Genomic DNA, 18,001 nt, shown 5'->3' on the forward strand with positions numbered 1-18,001 from the left:
CTAGGTCCATCACTTTGCTGCAAATAACATTATTTCCTTCTTTTTATGGCCAAATAATATTCCATTTTATATATGTACCACATCTTCTTTATCCATTCATCCATCAGTGGACATTTAGGTAGCTTCCATGTCTTGGCTATTGTAAACAGTGCTGCAATGAACATTGGGGTGCATGTATCTTTTCTTTCTTTTTTTTTTTTTTTGTCACACGGCATGTGGGATCTTAGTTCCCCAACCAGAGATGGAACCCATGCCCCCTGCACTGGAAGCACGGAGTCTTAACCACTGGACCACCAGGGAAATCCCAGGGGTGCATGCATTTTTTCGAATTAGAGTTTTCTCCAGATCTATGCCCAGGAGTGGAAGTGCAGGACCCTATGGCAGCTCTATCTGTTCTCTGCACGTCTCATATCAACAACCTGCATTCCAATCCTTGCTCTCAACGTCATCTTCGGGGAATCCAACCTGCGACAGGGACCTTGACAAGAAGAAATGGTTCAGGGAAAAGCTACCTGCACAGGGAAGAGATAGAGGCCATCGCCCCTGGGGTGAGGCGGGGAGGGTGGGCACAGAGATTTGTCATTTCACCCCCGATACTCATCTCAGCCTTCCTGGCTGCCCCACTCTAGGTCACCTCGGGATACAGAGGTGGCCCGGATAGAGTCCCTGCCTGTGCAGGAATCTGGGGGCACCAGCTGGTTTGAATAATGTTAGTACAGGGTCTCCCCCGCGGCACTGGGGTTACTTGGGGCGGGTCATCCTCTGCTGGGGGTCCCTCCTGGGCACTGTGTGGGGTTCAGGAGCATCCCTGGCCCCACCCATTTGATTCCAGGGGCCCCTCCCTCCCAAGTGTGAAAACCACAGATTTTCCCCAGACATCACCGAAGAACTGGGTGAGGTGGGGGCAGGATGGCCCTGGGCGAGGACAGCTGTGTTGAAGCAACCAGCCTGGCCCAGGGCAAGGTCTGCCCCAATCCCGTCAGAGCCTGCATTTAGAACTGCCCCTTCCCTCTCCCACCTCCCCTGCCCTTCAGTGGTCTCTGAGACATCATCCCCATGTAATAAATCACACCTTCTCAGTTTACTGTCCCCAGCACCTAGAAGAGTGTCTGCTGTGTAGTAGGTGCTTCATAAATACTTGCTGAATAAAGGAGTTGAATAAAGGGATGAGTGGATGAATGAATGAAGGTTACCATGGAAGGAAGGGGGAGATTCCCTTTCTGGCTCTCGGGGGTTGGGAGATCAAGTGAAAGATCTGTCCTAAATAGGCTGACCAGCCTTCTGGGGTTCCGCGGGACTGAGGGTTTCCCCACAGTTCCAGCGCTCAAACCTGAGCGGTCCTGGGCAAACTGGCGGCGGGTGTTGGTCACCCTGTGTAAACGCAGTAACAATTCCAACTGCAGTAGCAATGGCCAAGGACCTCTACGGTCTTATTGACCAGGCACAGTTCTTTACCTGGCGGGGAAGGGTGGGCCGGGATTGGAATTCCGGTGATCCAGGGTGGGCGGGTGAGGGCACACCCCGGGCTTGTGTAGGGGAGTCCAGGAAGGTTCTGGAGGAAGTGACAGTGACACAGGTGGGAGGGAGGAGTCTAAGGAAGAACGTCCCACAGCACAATTTGTGCCAATGGCCCTGGGGCCAAGGTCACACCTGACCAGGGCTTGCTTTTTTTTTTTAATTTACTTTTTCCCACATGGATATGCAATTGTCCTAATGCCATTTATTGAAAACTCCTTAATTTCCCCACTTTCTGTCATATCAAGTTCTCATCTATCTGTTTCTGGACCTTTATTCTCTACCATAGAGCTATACGTCCCATCCTTGCACCACTAGGGCTGTTTCATCACTATAACTTTATTTTTTATTCATTTATTTCTTTGGCCGTGCCGGGCGGCATGTGGGATCTTATTTCCCTGACCAGGGATCGAACCCGCACCCCTTGCAGTGGAAGCTCGGAGTCTTAATCACTGGACCTCCAGGGAAGTCCCCAGGACTTGCTTTGACATCCATCGAATGGTGGGGGTGGGCATGGGGAGAAGCGAGCCATCCTATGTAGAAATGCAGGGTGGAGGGCAGGACAGCTGGAGCGGGAGGGGAAGAGGCGGAGGAGGGAGGGAGGGATGGCGGGCGGGCGAGAGACAGACAGAGAGTTTCCGGAGACAATAGCTCTGGCGTGTCCTAGGGCATGAAAGCTGAAAATAGCTCCTAGTGCCGGGAGCCTTGGAGCCGGAGCCTGGGAGCCAGGGTGACTGGCTCTCCTCCCTGGTGTGTGTGTGTGTGTGAGTGGCGGGGGGGGGGGGGGGGCCTGGACTTCTCAGGCTGGGAATGGGGTGCACGGAGCAGGGACGGAGCAGGGACCCTTCTCTCTGGGACCTCACGGGCCATCCTTAGCTCAGAAAGCTGAGCCACTCCTGGCCCTACGAGTGGGGGGCTTATCCTCCCTGTCCCCTGGATCACACCCCCTCACACACAACTTCCCCGTGTGTGCTCCCAGCAACCAAGAGAATCTGTTTTTAAAAGATTTGGGGGAGGGGGGTGAACATACAAACAAGAGCAGAATGGATACTTTCTCAGAATGGGAATGGCTCTTTGTAACCCCATCCCCAGGGTAACCAGAGTCCTGACCTCTAACACCCTTGACGAGTCAGCCTTGGTCTGGGCTTGCAGACCCACGGAAGCTTCCTCATCCCCTCCTTCAGACCCCGTCTCTCCCTCGGCGTCTTTGGGAGAGGCACCCGGGGAAGTGGGACTGCTAGTCTGTACTGCTGCTAGAACTCCACCTGGGCTCCACCGGGCTCCAGCCCCCCGCCCTGTGCACCTCTCTGACCCTGAGGCACCTCAACTGGTAGGAGCGGCATCACCTTCCCTCCCGGGACTTGTGACACTTAAGGGAGACACAGAAAGGACAAGCGTTTGGCTCCCTCGCTGGCAAAGAGCAGGTGCTCAATTGTCATAAGTGTCCGTATCAGTGAGGGTTCTCCAGACAAACAGAATCCATAGGGTGTGTGTGTATATACACACACACGTACATATGTACACGCATACAAAAATATACAGCTGTGTATATATGCAGTATGTATACAGACATATACACATATAGTATATACAATACACACATACATATATACACACATATAAAATGCATAGTTTGTATATATACAGTATGTATACACACATACGCATAATACATACAATACACACATACATATACACTATACATACACACATATAATAAAATGCATGGTTTGTATATATACAGTACGTACACATACATATAACATATACGATATACACACCTAGGTACATATATATCATATATATATACATACATACAAAGATATATTAGGTGTGTATATATACAGTATACATAGATACACATATACTATACATACACATATAATATATGCAATACATGCACACACATACATATAGACACACATATACACCTACATATAAAAGCATATAGCATAAAAATATATATGTGCTGTATATACAAATACACAGTATATATACATACATATATCATATATATAAAATATATACACATACATATATACAATGTATATACACACATACACACCTATACGTAAATGTGCGCATGTATATACACATATAAATACATACGCAAGTGTGTATATATACAGTATATACATATATACATATAATGCCTATACAACATATACACATACAGGTATACAACATATATACACACCTATACACTGTATACATACATACATACAGTGTACATATACTGTATATATACACACCCATATATAAATATATGGGTGTGTATATATACAGCATGTTCACATGTATAATACATATACTATATATATACACATACATACATATATACAATATATACACACAAATATATAGGTTTCTATGTATACTATATATAGTACTTACACATATACTACATACGCACGCACATATAAACATATGTGTATATACATATAAACGTGTATGTACATACCTTATATTCAATATATATGCATGCGTACACACACATATATAATATGTGTACACACATATACAAATTAATAGGCTTGTATATATTCAGTATTTTTACATATATAGTTTTGTTTTAAGGAGTTGACTCATGTGACCGTGAGGCAGGCAAGTCAGGGCAGGACTCTGGGCTGGAGACACAGGGAAGAGCTGATGTCTGAAGGCCATTGGAGGAACAGTTCCCTCTTTCTACGGAACCTCATTTTTCTCTCGTCCTTCAACTGACTGACGAGGCCCACCCACGCCGTGGCACTGACAATCTCCTTTACGCAAAGTGGACTGATTTCAGTGTTAATCTCATCTGAAAAATACCTTCCTGACCATATCTGGGATGTTTGTGGTCGCCGGGGCCCCGCGCAGCGCGCACATGAAATTAACCATCCCCGTAGCGTTGATGACACTTTACTATCTCCCCCGAACATTGTCACTACTATTCCAATTAAAATGGGAGCGCCAAGAGGGCAGGGCATTTCCTTTTTTGGCCAGTACTGAGCGTCCAGAGTCTGGTGCCTAGCATAGGCTAAATACACGGCATTCTTGGGAACAGAAGCAGGGATTCCGGCTGTCACATTTAATGAGGAATTATAGTCATTAATGACGGGGGGGGGGGGTGTCACGGTACGCCAAGAGGGGGACTCGAACCCGCCACCGCAGGCCCCGAGGGGTCTCCCCGGGTCCCCACGTCGGGCCGGTGGGGGAGGCCGGGGGCAGCCGAGGACGTGCGTGCGTGCGTTCGTGCGTGCGTGAGAGCGGGCGAGCCCACGGGGCGGGGCTGAGGGGGGGCGCGCGCGGAGCGGCGGGCGGGGCAGCGGGAGCGCGCCGCCTCTTCGCGCCGGGCCCCCCCGCGCGCGCGCCGCGAGTGGTTCAGCCCGGCCCCCGGCTCATTGTGCTCGCCTCACGCCGGCCCAAGATGGCGGCGGCGCTGGAGGCTCCGGGCCTGTGACCACAAAGAGGGAGCCGGGGGCCGGACGGGAGCGCGGCGGCGGCGGCTGAGGCCCAGGCCAGGCCCCCTCCCCTCAGCCTCCCGCCCGCCCGCCCGCCCTCCTCCGCCCGCCCGCCTGCCTGCCCCGCCCCCGCCGGCGGCGCCCCGCCCCTCCCCCAACCGCCCGACTAGCATGGTGCGGCGGCCGCGCGCGCAGACATGGGGGAGAAGCTGGAGCTGAGGCTCAAGTCGCCCGTGGGGGCTGAGCCCGCCGTCTACCCGTGGCCGCTGCCGGTCTACGTGAGTGCCGCCCGTCCCCTCCCCCCGGACCCCCGCCCCTCTTCCCCCACGGCGCGCGCGGGGCCCACCGAGAAACGGAGCGACTCGAGTCCCGAGACCCTCTTTGGACCCTCCTTCCCGCCCCGCCGTGGTTCTCCGCGGCCGTTTCCAGCCTCCGCGCGCAGGGTGGGCAGAGGGGAGACGGGGCCGGCCGGGGGCGCAGACTCGGCCGCGGGGAGCCCGCGCTTCCGAGGGGCGCCCGAGCCGGGCTGCCGTTGGCTCTGCCGGGCTGGGGTCCCCGGTACCCCCGGGCCTGGACTGCCGGCGGGCTTGTCTGTCCGTACTTTATGATCTGACATGTAGGGTTTCTTCTTGCTGGTAGTTAATTCTTGGCGCTGTCAACGTGCTTAGCTTTTTTATTTTTGAGGACACCCTTTTCTCCCTCTTTCCAGTTTTTTGTGTTTTTGTTTTGTTTTAGTTAGGCATTTTGTTCCTCTGATCTTGAGTGGCAGGACTGGCTGGACCTTTGGAAAAGAGGCATTCTGTTCCCAGATCTTGAGTGGGTGGGCTGGCAGGACCCTTGGAACGGAGGCGTTCTGTGCCCTGATCATGAGTGGGTGGGCTGGCAGGACCCTTGGAGAGGAGGCGTTCTGTTCCCTAATTTGAGTGGGTGGGCTGGCCGGACCCTTGGAGAGGAGGCATTCTGTCCCCTGATTTTGAGTGGCCTTTGGAAAATGACAGGGCAAACGGAAATTTACACAGGCGTCCCGGTGATTCCAGAAATGTAGGGTGCCCAGCCGGGTGGGCGCCCGGCCTCTCGTCCCCTGTGGCGGCGTGGTGCGCGTGTTCGTGTCCCAGGGTCCACGCTTGGGCCCTGCAGCCCGCCTTTGGGAGGGAAAGCGCAGCGGGCGCCGTGGGCCGGCGCCTTTGGGGCGCTCTTTCGCGCGCTCGACTTGCGGGGAACCGGCCTCCAGGGACCCGGCGGGGAAGCCCGCGCGCCCCGCCCCTCGCGCGGGCTCCGTGTGTGTCAGTTTGTGGAAACTGTGTCGCGGCCGGGGGCGGGGTCGGGACGCTGGGACCGCCCGGGAGCCGATGTTGGCTCCGGGCCGCGGTTCTCCCCGGTTCTCCGAGGTCCGAGGGTTTCCAGCCCGCCACTGCGCACCGGCGCTTTCTATTTTTGCCCTTCCTGCGCCCGGAGGCGCGGTTGAGCCCGGGCTCTGGCTTTTCCGGTTGGGTAGCTCCGGGTGGCCCGGTGGGCGGCCTGAGCAGTGGGCAGGGCGGGGAGACATCCCAGGGCACGGAAACTTAAAGTGGGGAGAACCTTCAGAACTCCAGCTGATCCACTTGCCTCACCTCCCCCGCCCCTCTTACTGCACTTGTCATGTACCGGTTGGCTGGCCGGCGCATTTTTCAAAATGTAATAATTCGTTTATCCTTAGTAGCCGTGAAGCATAGTTCACTTGTAGTGCACAGTTCTAGGAGTTTTGACAGATGATCGCCGTCAGGCGGCAGAGCAATCCCGTCATCCCATTTGCTGCCCTTTGGCGCCAGCGTGCCTCTAGCCTCTTGGCCACTAATCTCCTCTCTGTCCCTAAGGTTTTGGCTTTTCCAGAAAGTCAGATAAATGGAACAACAGTATGTAGCTTTTTGATTCTGGCTGCTTTGGCTCAGCAAAACCTATCAGAGATTCATCCCTTTTTTTTTTTTAAATATTTATTTATTTAGTTATTTACTTGGCTGTGGTGGGTCTTAGTTGTGGCACATGGGGTCTTCATTGCCGCGTGCAGGATCTTTTAGTTGCGGCGTGCGGGATCTAGTTCCCTGAGCAGGGATGGACCCCAGGCCCCCTGCATTGGGAGTGCGGAGTCTTAGCCACTGGACCACCAGGGAAGTCCGTCATCCCTGTTGTTGCGGGTATGAGAAGTCACCCCTTTTTCTTCCTGTGTTGTATTCCATGTTCCGTTTGTCCATTTGCCTGCAGGTGGCAGGACTTGTGGGATGTTTCCAGTTTTGAGGGGATCAGGAATAAAGCTGCTGTAAACATCCCAGGGCAGGTTTCCATGTGAACTTGGGTTTTTACGTCACTTGAGAAAATACTCAGGAGTGGGACTGGGGACTGTGCTAAGTGTATGTTTAACAACCCTTTTGCATCTTAGAAATTGGTATTTTTGAGTATTGGAAGAACTTAGAAATCCACTGTGACCCAGCACCCAGGCACTTGAAACAAAGATGAAAGTTCATCTGGAGATGGTCACGTTGTCCCCGTCTCTGTCTTTTATTCGAGGCAGAGCAAGGCCACAGATTTGTAACCCTTGTAAGAAAGGCCTCATGTGTCCAGGCCCTGGCAGGACCTGGCTTTCTAGCGGTGGGCGGTTCTGAAGTGGAGAGCGTCTTTCCCTTGCTGGCCGGACCTCGCTTGGCAGGGTGCGGGGTGTGCTGCCTGCCTGGCTGGGCGCTCCTCCTGCTGGTCAGCAGCCGTTCCTGGTGTGTCTGTCCCACTACCAGGCAAGCAGTCAGGGGCCCTAGTGAAGTGCTCAGCGAGCCGCAGCCTTCCTAAAGCTTTGCGGGTAAAGTCTGCTACCCTCCCATTTCCCCGCTGAGGAATTTTGCTTTCTCATGGGAAGTGAGGGGGCGGTACTTTATAAGAGTTCGTATTTTGTGATGACTCGATGCTGAATACATTAAGAAAATGGGCTCCTTCTAGAAGCTTAACTTTTCAGAAGGTCAGATTACTCATGTGACCGCACGTTTGAAATGACTGAGCTTGTTTGTTCATTGATTCATTCATTCTGCAAGCACCTCCTGGATATTTACACTCAGTGTTCCAGGGGGCGCAGAGGACAGTAGACAGTATTCTTATTCTCAAGAAACTTATGAACGAAGGACGGTAGGTGATCTATAAACACAGAAGGTCACCTGAGGTGTAGTGCCCTGTATATAGGACCAGCTGAGGTCCCAGAGGGTGGGGCTGCCAGGTTTGCCCTGGGGGAGGTGTGGGTGGCTTCTCTGAGGAGGGGGCACCCGCAGGAGGAAGTGCAAACAGCCACAGCCGTCTGCACGCGGAAGTGTCCAGCCTCCAAAATGGGCTTTTGCGCAATTGACAAATGGGAGGGCGGGGTGCAGGGGGTGCAGGGCGAGTTTTGTTCCTTCTGTGACTGAGAGTTCCCAGATATCCACTTGTAGCTCATGGTAACATTTCTAAAGCAGCATGGCCCTTCTTTTGGTGGGAAAACCGGGTCTCAGCTCAGGAGGGAGCAGGTGGTATCTTCGGCTGCCTGATGGCTGGGCAGGAGCCTGCGAGGGTGTGCAGTGGTCCTTCCCCTCCGTGACTCACTGAGGCTGTGGGCGTGGAGCGGCCCCAGCGTGACTGTACCCGCCTGCTTCTGGCTTCCTCCTCCGAGCCCACAAGTCTCTGATGAATGCCCGCTGAGCAGTCATGCCCTTCACTCAACTGTGAGTAGTAGCTGAAGTGGGTGGCCGAGTGAGCCATCCCTCCCTGTGACTCAGAAGATATTTTCTGATCTGACCTCTGCTGGTATGAGTCCTGCCTGATCTGAGCTCAGGTGGAAGGCAGGTTAACCCTTTAACGACTTTCTGTGAGTGAGGTAGCCTCTTTAAAGAGGAAGGGATCACCGGAAAAGCCTGATATTCCATACGTACGTGGCTGTTAGCTTTTGTACTTTTGTACCTTAACGTCCAAATGCCGCCTGTGTACTCTGTTCCTGGTGGGAGGAGCCAGAGGTGGCTGGCCCTTTGGATATTCACTAGGCAGGAGGTGGCGGGAACTGCAGGGGACCTGCCCCCAGTCTACCTCTAGGAACTGCATCCTTTTTTCCTTAATTAAACTTTTTATTTTGAGATTATTGTAGATTCTTGCACAGCCATCAGAAATAAGACGGAGACATCCGACGTTCTCTTTACTCAGTTTCTCCTGATGGTGGCATCTTACAAAGCTACGCACCGATGTAATGATTTTGTTGGCATTGGTACAATCAAGATACAGAGTGTTTGGTGTCCCTTTTGAATTCGGTGACCTGTAGGGTGCGACTGGCTGTGTCTGCGCGTCCCTGGGTCCCGGCCCGACGCTCATCTCCCAGGAAACCCCTCTCCTGCCTCTTTCTTTCTCCCGTGTCCTCCTCTCGTGGTCCTGGCGCTCTGCCCCAGTGCGTGCGCCTTCTCTCCCTGGCTGTGGGATGACAGTCCTGTTTCCTTCCTCCCACTCAGGGCGCTGCCTGGAGGCCTCTTTGGCATCTTCTCTGTCCCTTCAAGCTGTCCGTGCCGTTCCCACCAGCCGGGTCTCGTGCCGCACCCATGGCGTTGAGCGGTCCCAAGGGTGTTCACAGAGGACGTGCCGGGTGTCTGTCTGCCGTGCTCCACAGCTCACACGTGGCTCTGTAGTGCCTCCCTCACCGCCTGCCTTTGTCGTTCCTTCCCAGACTCTCTCTCCCCACCCATGGGCGCTGTCGCGGTGCCTGGCCCGGGGCTCTGTTCCTTGGCGCCCCTGTGTCGGACCGGGCCCTCTTCCTGTCCAGGGCGCCTGGCAGGGCTGCCGAGTCACAGGTTCCCGTGAGCTGCAGTTGGGAGGTCGGAGGCTGTGTGCTTCACTTAGTATTGACCTTGGATGACGATGTCTCCTCATCTCTGAGGGGCTTCCGTTTAAATCCCCTCAGTCATGCGGTGCGCGGCCAATGCCCGGAAAGCACGTTAGACTCACACCAGGTGCACGGGCAGCCGGTGTGTGAGAGAGGTTACCTCTGAGAATGCTTCTCCCTTAAAAACCTGATGTGTCTTTTCCCGGGTGGGGAAGGGGTTTTGCAGGCTGTGTGCTGGGGGCCGGGGGACCGCCACGGGGTGGTGCCCACAGGGATGGCGGGAGTTGTGAGGCTCGGGGTGGGGAGGTCTCGGGAAGGATTTGCACGTAGCATGGTGGTGGTGGCTCACATTTCCCCTGGTCTGCAGGTGGCTCCCTGGCATCTGCTCTGTGCTCACCCTGCAGGCTGAGTGAGGCTCCCACCGGGGAGCAGGTGCTGGGGCCGCAGGACACGCTGGGCCCACACCTGGTCTGGGACAGACACCAGGTGAAGGGGCGGGACAAGGGGAAGAGGAGCCGTGCTGGGTCTTGTGGGTTTTGTGTCTTTTTAAATAACAGCTTTGTCAAGATAGCATTCACACATCACCCATATGAAGTGTACAATTTAGTGGCTTCTACTATATTCACAGAGCGGTGCAGCCATCACTTCTAATTCCAGAACGTTCCATCAGCGCAAAGGGCCCGCAGTCCCCTGCCCCAGCCCCTGACACTAGGAACCCATTCTCTGTGTCTGTGGATCTGCCTGTTCTGGACGGCTCCCATCAGTGGAATCACACACTGTGTGTCCTTCTGTGTCTGGCTTCTCTCACTGAGCATCATGTTCTCAGGGTCCGTCTACGTTGTTGTGAGTGTCAGGGCTTCACCCCTTTGCGTGGCTGAGTGATGCTCCCGTGTGTGTGGACCAGGTTGTGGGGTCTCGAGGCCCCGGGAGAGGCGTTCGTTTGGCTTGGTCCTGGGGTGGGGCGATGTCACTTGCACTGATACGGTGCTAACAGGACCCCTTGCTGGAGTGGGAGACAGTTGAAGGCTGGGGGCGCAGCTTGCCTTGGCCTTTGAGACCGCGGGGTGGAGGCCGTGCTGCTGCTTGTCGCTTGCGGAGCTCCGGGCGAGTCCTTCTCCAGCTGTGCCCCCTCGGCCCCTGGGCTCTCCCTCCCTTCCCGTCACGGCCTCGGCCTCAGGCCAGACTGCTCTGTGGCAGGAAAGCATTTTCTTTGGTGAGGGCAAGAAAAGTTCTGATGGTGAACTTTTGGTCGTTGCGTTCCCCCGTCCCACCGGAGTCACTGCACGACGGCCCCTCCACGCGGACCCCCGGCGTCAGGCGCTAAGCACTTGCAGGCGCTCCTTGTGTGGCTGGGTGGCCTGGGCTGTTACAGGTGGGCTAGTTTGGATTGAAGCAACTGAAATGGTCTTGTCACCCCTGGAGCCACCGTGGCACCCCGTCCTCCTATGGACACACCCATGCCCATCCTGCAGAAGGACGGCTGCCCGGACAGCAGGGCGTCCCAGCTGGTCCTGGCTCTGCGCAGACTGTCTTCTGTGAGCTGTGGACCCAGGCGTGGAGCTCAGGGTCAGGTCTGGAAACGCTCCCACAGGTGTGGCGGTAGGTGAGGGGGCACAGGAGCCACGCACATGCCCTCCTGGGAGCCACGTGACGAGTCAAAAGGGGGAGGCGAGGTACGCTTTCATAGCGTTGTACATAACCGAGTATAGCCCAAATACTACGTTTTCAATGTGTCGTTTAAAAAATTAGTAAAGGGCAATTTTACTTCGTGTGGGTATGCATGTACGTGCTGTCTTAGAAATCTGCGTGCATCTTGTGCTCACAGCACACGTCACTGGAGTGGGCCAGCGTGCACCATTGCCCCTCGTCCAGGTGGCCAGGGGCCGCTGTGGGCACAGTGAGGCTCTAGACCTCTCTCCCTCGTGAGGGCTCCTTCCTTGGACCCTGGTCATCGGGGCCCCAGTGTGCACAGCGGGTCCCACCCGCCCGGGTCAGGGCCATGGGCCCACCGTGTCCGTGGCCCGGGAGCCACGGGCCTGCTCCCTCTTCTCTCTTCCTCCTCCAGCTGGACTTTGGCCTCATGGGGTCCCGGCAGCCCCTTCCTGTTTTCCCATGTTGACTGTTCCTTGCAGTGCCGGTCTCGTGGGCAGGGTTTTGCGACGCGGCTCGGTCCCGAGACCAGCCTGGTTTGTCGCCTGGCCCTGCGGGGAGAGGACCGGGTGGGCGGTGGGAGGAGAGCCTCCTTCCTGGCTCTCTCCTTTGCATCGCTTTACCGGGCGGTTCCCATCCTTGGCCTGGCTTGTCCTCAGGTACAGTCCTGGTGCCAGGCAGCACCCCCTTGCTGGGGGCCTGCGGACATCCGGGGCTGACTGTGGACGAGACCCGTGTGATGCTGCACAGCCAGTCTCTCTGCCACCCCTGCCCCTGTGTGAAATGCACTCATTTTCAAGTGAAAAGCTGTTCGCTTCTTGAATACTCAGGCCCACCGCAGGCGCTGGCCCTCCGCCTCCCCCTTCATCCCCTGCTCCCTCTCCCTGGCAAGTGGGTGCTCCCCAGCGGGGCTGCAGGCTGAGAGGTGCTCCCCAGTGGGGCCGCAGGCTGAGAGGTGAGGCTGAGCTCCTTCACTGGGCCTCGGGGCCCTCTGCTCACCCACCTGGCTTTCCTCCCAGACTGAGAGCCTTCTGTGGATTTTCCACTCCTCCAGCCAGACCTCTGCTCTCAAAGCCCTGCCACTGAGAGAGGCAGACAGACAGCCAGCAGAACTCCCGCCGTGTTCCATCTCCCGTGCCTTTGACTCCTCCCGCTGTGCTTCTCCACTTTGGGAAGCAGTGCGTGCATCACATCCTGGCCGCTCTGTCCCACTTGCCTTGGCCTCCACCCCAGGTCTCCGGAGGTGTGCAGAGCCTCGGGGAAGAAGGCAGCGACCCCCAGCCCGCAGGCAGTGCCCCCTGCAGCCTGCTGGGGAGTGGGGACTGCGGGCAGAGTCCCAGGGTGCTCCCCCTCGGCACCTCCTGGGCACTTCTGCCCCCAGCAGACGGTGATACAGAGTGTGGTCCCTGCTTGCTTCAGGCCGGTGGTTCTCTGAGCAGGGCCCCTGGGCCAGCAGCTTCCCCACCAGCTGGAACTGGTTAGGAATGCAGGTTCCTGGGGCCCAGACCTGCTGACTCTGAAACTTGGCGGGTGAGCCCCAGAACTCCACTCTGACCAGGGATTCTGATGCTCGTCCCGGTGTGATGCCCCTGCCTCGGAGGCCCCCTGGATCCCGGCGTCTTCCTGCTGCAAGTGGGAAGAGGAGGACGGAGTCCACGTCTTGTCTCCTCCCTAGTCTCTGCCCCCTGCCTCTCGCCGGGTTCTCCAGGGACGATGTTTCCAGATGTCATGCCCCTGTCACCGTGAACCAGCCTGCGTGCTCAGGGGTGGGCCGTGCCCTGGCAGTGAGCACCCAGGAGGCCTCCTGTCCAGGCTCCTCACGCCGGGTGCAGGGCCTGCGGGGATGAGCAGGGGCAGAACCAGACCTGCGGGCGTCCGGGTGGAGTTCCTGTTCCCACACCTGTCCTCATGGTCAAGGAGGAGGCAGGGGGCCTGCCGAGTGGGACAGCCAGACTCCCCAGCCCCATGGGTGGCCCCCACCCTCACCTGAGCTGGGCAGGGGAGGGGAGCAGACGGGATGGGCTTGGTGGCGGCTCAGGCCTGATGACAGCCCCCGGCTTGCGCACAGCGTGCTTTTTCAGGCGGGAACGGCTGTGCTTACTCCGGCTGCTTTCCCAGGACCCTGCAGTGAGGCCGCGGCTCTGTGCTGAGCAGCATTCCGCTAAGCCTCTGCGCGGCTTCCTGCAGAGGCTCTGAGACTGTCAGTGAGAAGAGCCTGGGTTAGTCACTGACTCAGCAAGCAGCCAGCAGCAGGCCGGGGCTGTGGCTAGGACGGGGAGGCCGGGCGTCCCGTGCAGCGAGGCCAGGGCTGGCCTCAAACCCCGGAGTTCCAGGGCTCCCCCGGGGAAGGAGGTGTGGGCGCTCCTAAGCGCGGGCTTCCTCAGGGCTGTTCTCAGTTGGACCTTTCTGGGTCGGCTTCTGGCGTCGATCTGTTCTGAAGGCCTGTGAAGCAGAAGAAGAGGCCACAGCCGAGAAGCTGTGAGAGCTTCTGAATCATCGATGGTGATCAGGGCATCTTAAATCATACGACTCAGGACAGTCGCTGGAAGCTGGCCAGTCCCTAAAGCAGCATCCTCAGATAGTAGGAGGCACGTCATAAACTGTTTCCTTCCTTTCGTTCTGGTTTGAAAGTTGAAAGCTTGGGAAAGCTTGAGTTCATCTCATCACAGATGAGACCACGTTCCAGGCCCCTGTCTTCCCAGGTCTGCGTGATTCGGTCTGAGACGTGGTGGCTCAGCCAGGGCTGCGGCCCGCGTGCCATGAGGGCCCCTGCTGCCCCTGCAGGAGGAGCGTCTCTGGGGTGCGTCCAGCCTCCTGGGGGGCGCCGAGGGAGGGAGCGCAGTCCGAGCCGGCACGGGGCTGCCACGCGGCGCACGCTCAGGCACACGCGCGTGCTCACGGGGTCCTTTCAGAGCGCGCACCCTGTTTTGTAACTCCACAGTGGTGACTGGAATCAGACTCTCCTGGCTGCTGCCACGTCCTCCTGTGGCTCTAAGACTTGTTCTTACTGGCCGTGCTCGCAGGGTAGTGTATCGGCCTAAACGCAGACATGAATTTAGCAGCTTGAGACAATGCACACTGATGACCTCCCGTGGTTTCTGAGGGCAGGGATTCAGAGCAGGCGGGCCAGGGGATTCCGGCCGAGGGTCCCTCAGGAGGCTGCAGTAGGGGCTTTAGCCGGGGCTGCCCCATCTGAAGGCTGGACCGGGCGGAATGCCTGGCTTCCAGGAGGCCCCTCCCATGGCTCCTCTGCACGTGGGCCCCACAGGGCTGCTGAGGCTCCTCAGTGCACGGGGGCCGGCCCCCCTCAGGAGGAGTGTGACGTGGGAGAGCGTTGGTGGAAAGTTCTAGACCCTCCTCCTCATCCTGTGACTACCTCAGCACCTTGTACACGGTGCTGTGTGCGTTTGTCTCTGAGCAGACCCTGCAGGACAGCGTGGCGTCTTCTCTGCTTTCAGTGGGTCCAGGAGCCCAGGGAGTTCAGGGCTGCCAGGACTGTCTTTGTGGACTCACTGAATGTTGGGGACCAGGAACAGAGTCTGTCGGCCGTGTGAGTGTCTGAGATGCTCAGTATCTTCCTACTGAGGCGGAGGTGCTTCTAACGATACCGTGCGTTTCCTCCTGTAGGTTTTGTTGTGGTTTTTTGTTTGTTTTTGCCGCACCGTGCTGCATGTGGGATCTTAGTTCTGTGACCAGGGATTGAACCTGGGCCCTCGGCAGTGAAAGCACAGAGTCATAACCACTGGACCGCCAGGGAAGTCCCTTTTGTTCTTGTTGTTGCTGTTGATAGCTGTTTTGAGGTGTAATTCCCACAGTCTTCACCTCATCCACCTAAAGCATGCTGTTCCCTGCTTTGTAGTGTATTCATTGAGTGCAGTCGTCACTACTACCAATTTTAGAACATTCCATCACCCCGAGAGGAAACCCCATCCCCATTAGCGTCCCTCCCACCCCGCTCCACAGCCCCTGACAACGAGAAACCCACTCTCTGTCTCTGTGGATCTGCCTGTTCTGGACATTTCCCATCAATGGAATCACAACCTGTATGTCCTCCTCTGTCTGGCTTCTCTCACTGAGCATCGTGTTCTCAGGGTCTGTCCACGTTGTAGCGAGGGTCAGTGCTTCACTCTTTTTCATGGATGGATAATATTTCAGTGTGTGGAGGGACACATTTGTTTATTTGTTCATCTGTTGATGGACATTTGGGTGGTTTCCACCTTTTGGCGGTTGTGAATCACGCCTCTGTGAACATTAATGTTCAGGGTTTTTTTGTGTGTGGGTTTTTTTTTTTTTTGGTCGCGTTGGGTCTTCGTTGCTATGCACGGGCTTTCTCTAGTTGTGGTGAGTGGGGTCTACTCTTTCTTGCAGTGCGTGGGCTTCTCATTGCAGTGGCTTCTCTTGTTGCGGAGCACAGGCTCTAGGCACGCAGGCTTCAGTAGTTGTAGCATGCAGGCTCAGTAGTTGTGGTGCACGGGCTTCGTTGCTCCGCAGCATGTAGGATCTTACCAGACTAGGGCTCGAACCTGTGTCCCCTGCACTGGCAGCTGGATTCTTAACAACCGTGCCACCAGCCACCAGGGAAACCCAATGTTCAGGGTTTTGTGTGGACAAATATTCTCATTTCTCTTGGGCAGACACCAGGAGAGGAATTGCTGGGTCATTTGCTAACTGTTTAACCTTTGAGGAGCTGCCAGACTGTTTTCCAAACCCAGCTGTCCTCACTGTTTTCTGACGTTTTCCAGGAGGCCTTGGGGCCGATCAGTGGTTCTTCCCAAGGGTTTCTGGGTCAGCAGTGGCGCTGAAGCTGCGGGTCGCTTCCCCCGTCTCGGGAACCACTGGTCTGCAGGGCTGTCCTGTGCTGGACCGCACATGCTCCATCTCCCGCCCCCGGCCTTGTCTAAGTAATATGAGTTCAATAGATATTTACTGCTCCATCCTTGGTAAGTCGGAGGATGTTATTAAGAACGATAGAGGATTGGTTTTTTTCCTTTGCCTTAAAAAATAAGACTCTGGGCAAAAGGTCACATATCGTAATTCTATTTACAAAGGTCCAGAACTGGCAAATCCACAGAAACAGAGAGTGGGTTAGTGTTGTCAGGGGCTGGGGAGGGGATTGGGGTACGTCTGCTAATGGGGTGATGGGATGTTCTGGAACTAGATAGAGGTGATGGTTGCACAGCTCTGAATGTATTAAAACCCACTGAACTGTATACTTGAAGTGGAAGCCCATTCTGTGTGAATTATATCTCAGTAGGGCTGCTGTTGCAGAGATGAGGCTTAGGACACAAAGGGTGTTTCCGGAGTTGTTTGACCTGTTAGGAACGCTGCGCCGTGGGGGGCCCTGTCCTGGGACCTTACGGGCATCCATACCCTGACCTGCAGGGGCTCTGCCCGCGTTGCCGTCCTCCTCTGTGAAGCGTGGAAATGGTGGCCTGGGCTGAGAGGGGCAGTCGCTGTCCCGGGGCAGGGCTGGCAGCTCTGGGCCTGACCATCTCACCTCCGGCTTCAGCCCATGCTCTTCGCGGCCCCTCCTCTCGCTGTGCATCCTTTTCGAGGCCCCTCCTCACCACGATAGAAACCTTCACTGGCGGGGCAGAGGTGCAGTCTAGAGTTACAGACCGTCCACACGATGCGTCGTCCTCACTTGGTTTCTGCGCAGTCTTGGGTTAGCTGGCCGCCACGACCCCGGCAAAAGGCCAGAGCGACCCCCGACGTGCTCCTCGGGAAAAGCGGCGAGGCCAGCCCGCCGGGCGCAGTGGGGCCAGGAGAGCGCCGCTGTGGCCGGGAGGGAGGACCGCTGCTCGCCCGCTCCCGGTGGTTGCACGACTGGTGTTTCCCCATTTTACAGATGGAAACCGAGCCCTGCAGCGGTTCAGGGATTCAGAGCCAGGCCTGTGGCTTCCAGGCTGCAGGAGCGCCCGGGGAAAGTCCTGGGGAAGGAGGGTCAGGGGCTTAGACTCCGTCCCGGTCCCTTCCCCGCAGCCCACTGGGCGGCAGGGCGCTGCAGGAACAGGCGCTCCCGAAGCCAGCGTGTCCCACGTGACAGGACATGGCCCCAGCGCTGTGGGTAGGGCTCTCTGGTAGGTCCCGTGGGTCGGGAAATGAGGCGGGGAGTCCTGGGGGCTGCAGCACCCGCCTCCTCTGGTCGCCACCATCACCGGAGGGTGGAGGGACGGCTCTAAACCCTGTCCCATTGTCTTTCAGGACAAACACCACGATGCTGCTCATGAAATCATCGAGACCATCCGGTGAGTGTGGCACCTGCTGGGGCGGGGCCTCAGGGGCGGGTCCTCGGGGTGGGCCAGTCCTGAGTTCCCAGCAGCCCCCCAGGTGTGCGCTCCCCCATTCCTCCATGCTGATCTGTGTCAGCATCGTCAGCATCGAGGTGGCTTGGGAAGCGGGGCTGTGGGGTCAGGGGTCAAGTCCTCTGAGTGTGACCCAGGACAGGTCTTGGTGCTTCATGAGCTGGCTTCCTGTGGAAGAGGCTGGAAATCCTGAGTGGCCAGCTTCCCAAGGGACCCCCCCCTCCCGTCTCGCCTCATCACCT

The 18,001-nt window shown here is 56.6% G+C and overlaps 1 protein-coding gene across 1 annotated transcript in view; it reads left to right on the forward strand.

The window, feature by feature from the left end:
* Window positions 1-5,103: 5,103 nt before the first annotated feature.
* DOT1L (DOT1 like histone lysine methyltransferase) overlaps window positions 5,104-18,001 on the forward strand; it is a 52,854-nt gene continuing 39,956 nt past the window's right edge. Inside the window, 2 exon segments of the mRNA XM_029218422.1 lie at window positions 5,104-5,233; window positions 17,659-17,702. Coding sequence (XP_029074255.1) covers window positions 5,153-5,233; window positions 17,659-17,702 — 125 coding nt within the window. The 5' untranslated portion in view covers window positions 5,104-5,152.

Source organism: Monodon monoceros, unplaced genomic scaffold (assembly GCF_005190385.1).
Source record: "Monodon monoceros isolate NGI ecotype Baffin Bay Population unplaced genomic scaffold, NGI_Narwhal_1 Super_Scaffold_12, whole genome shotgun sequence".
Lineage (NCBI taxonomy): Eukaryota > Metazoa > Chordata > Mammalia > Artiodactyla > Monodontidae > Monodon > Monodon monoceros.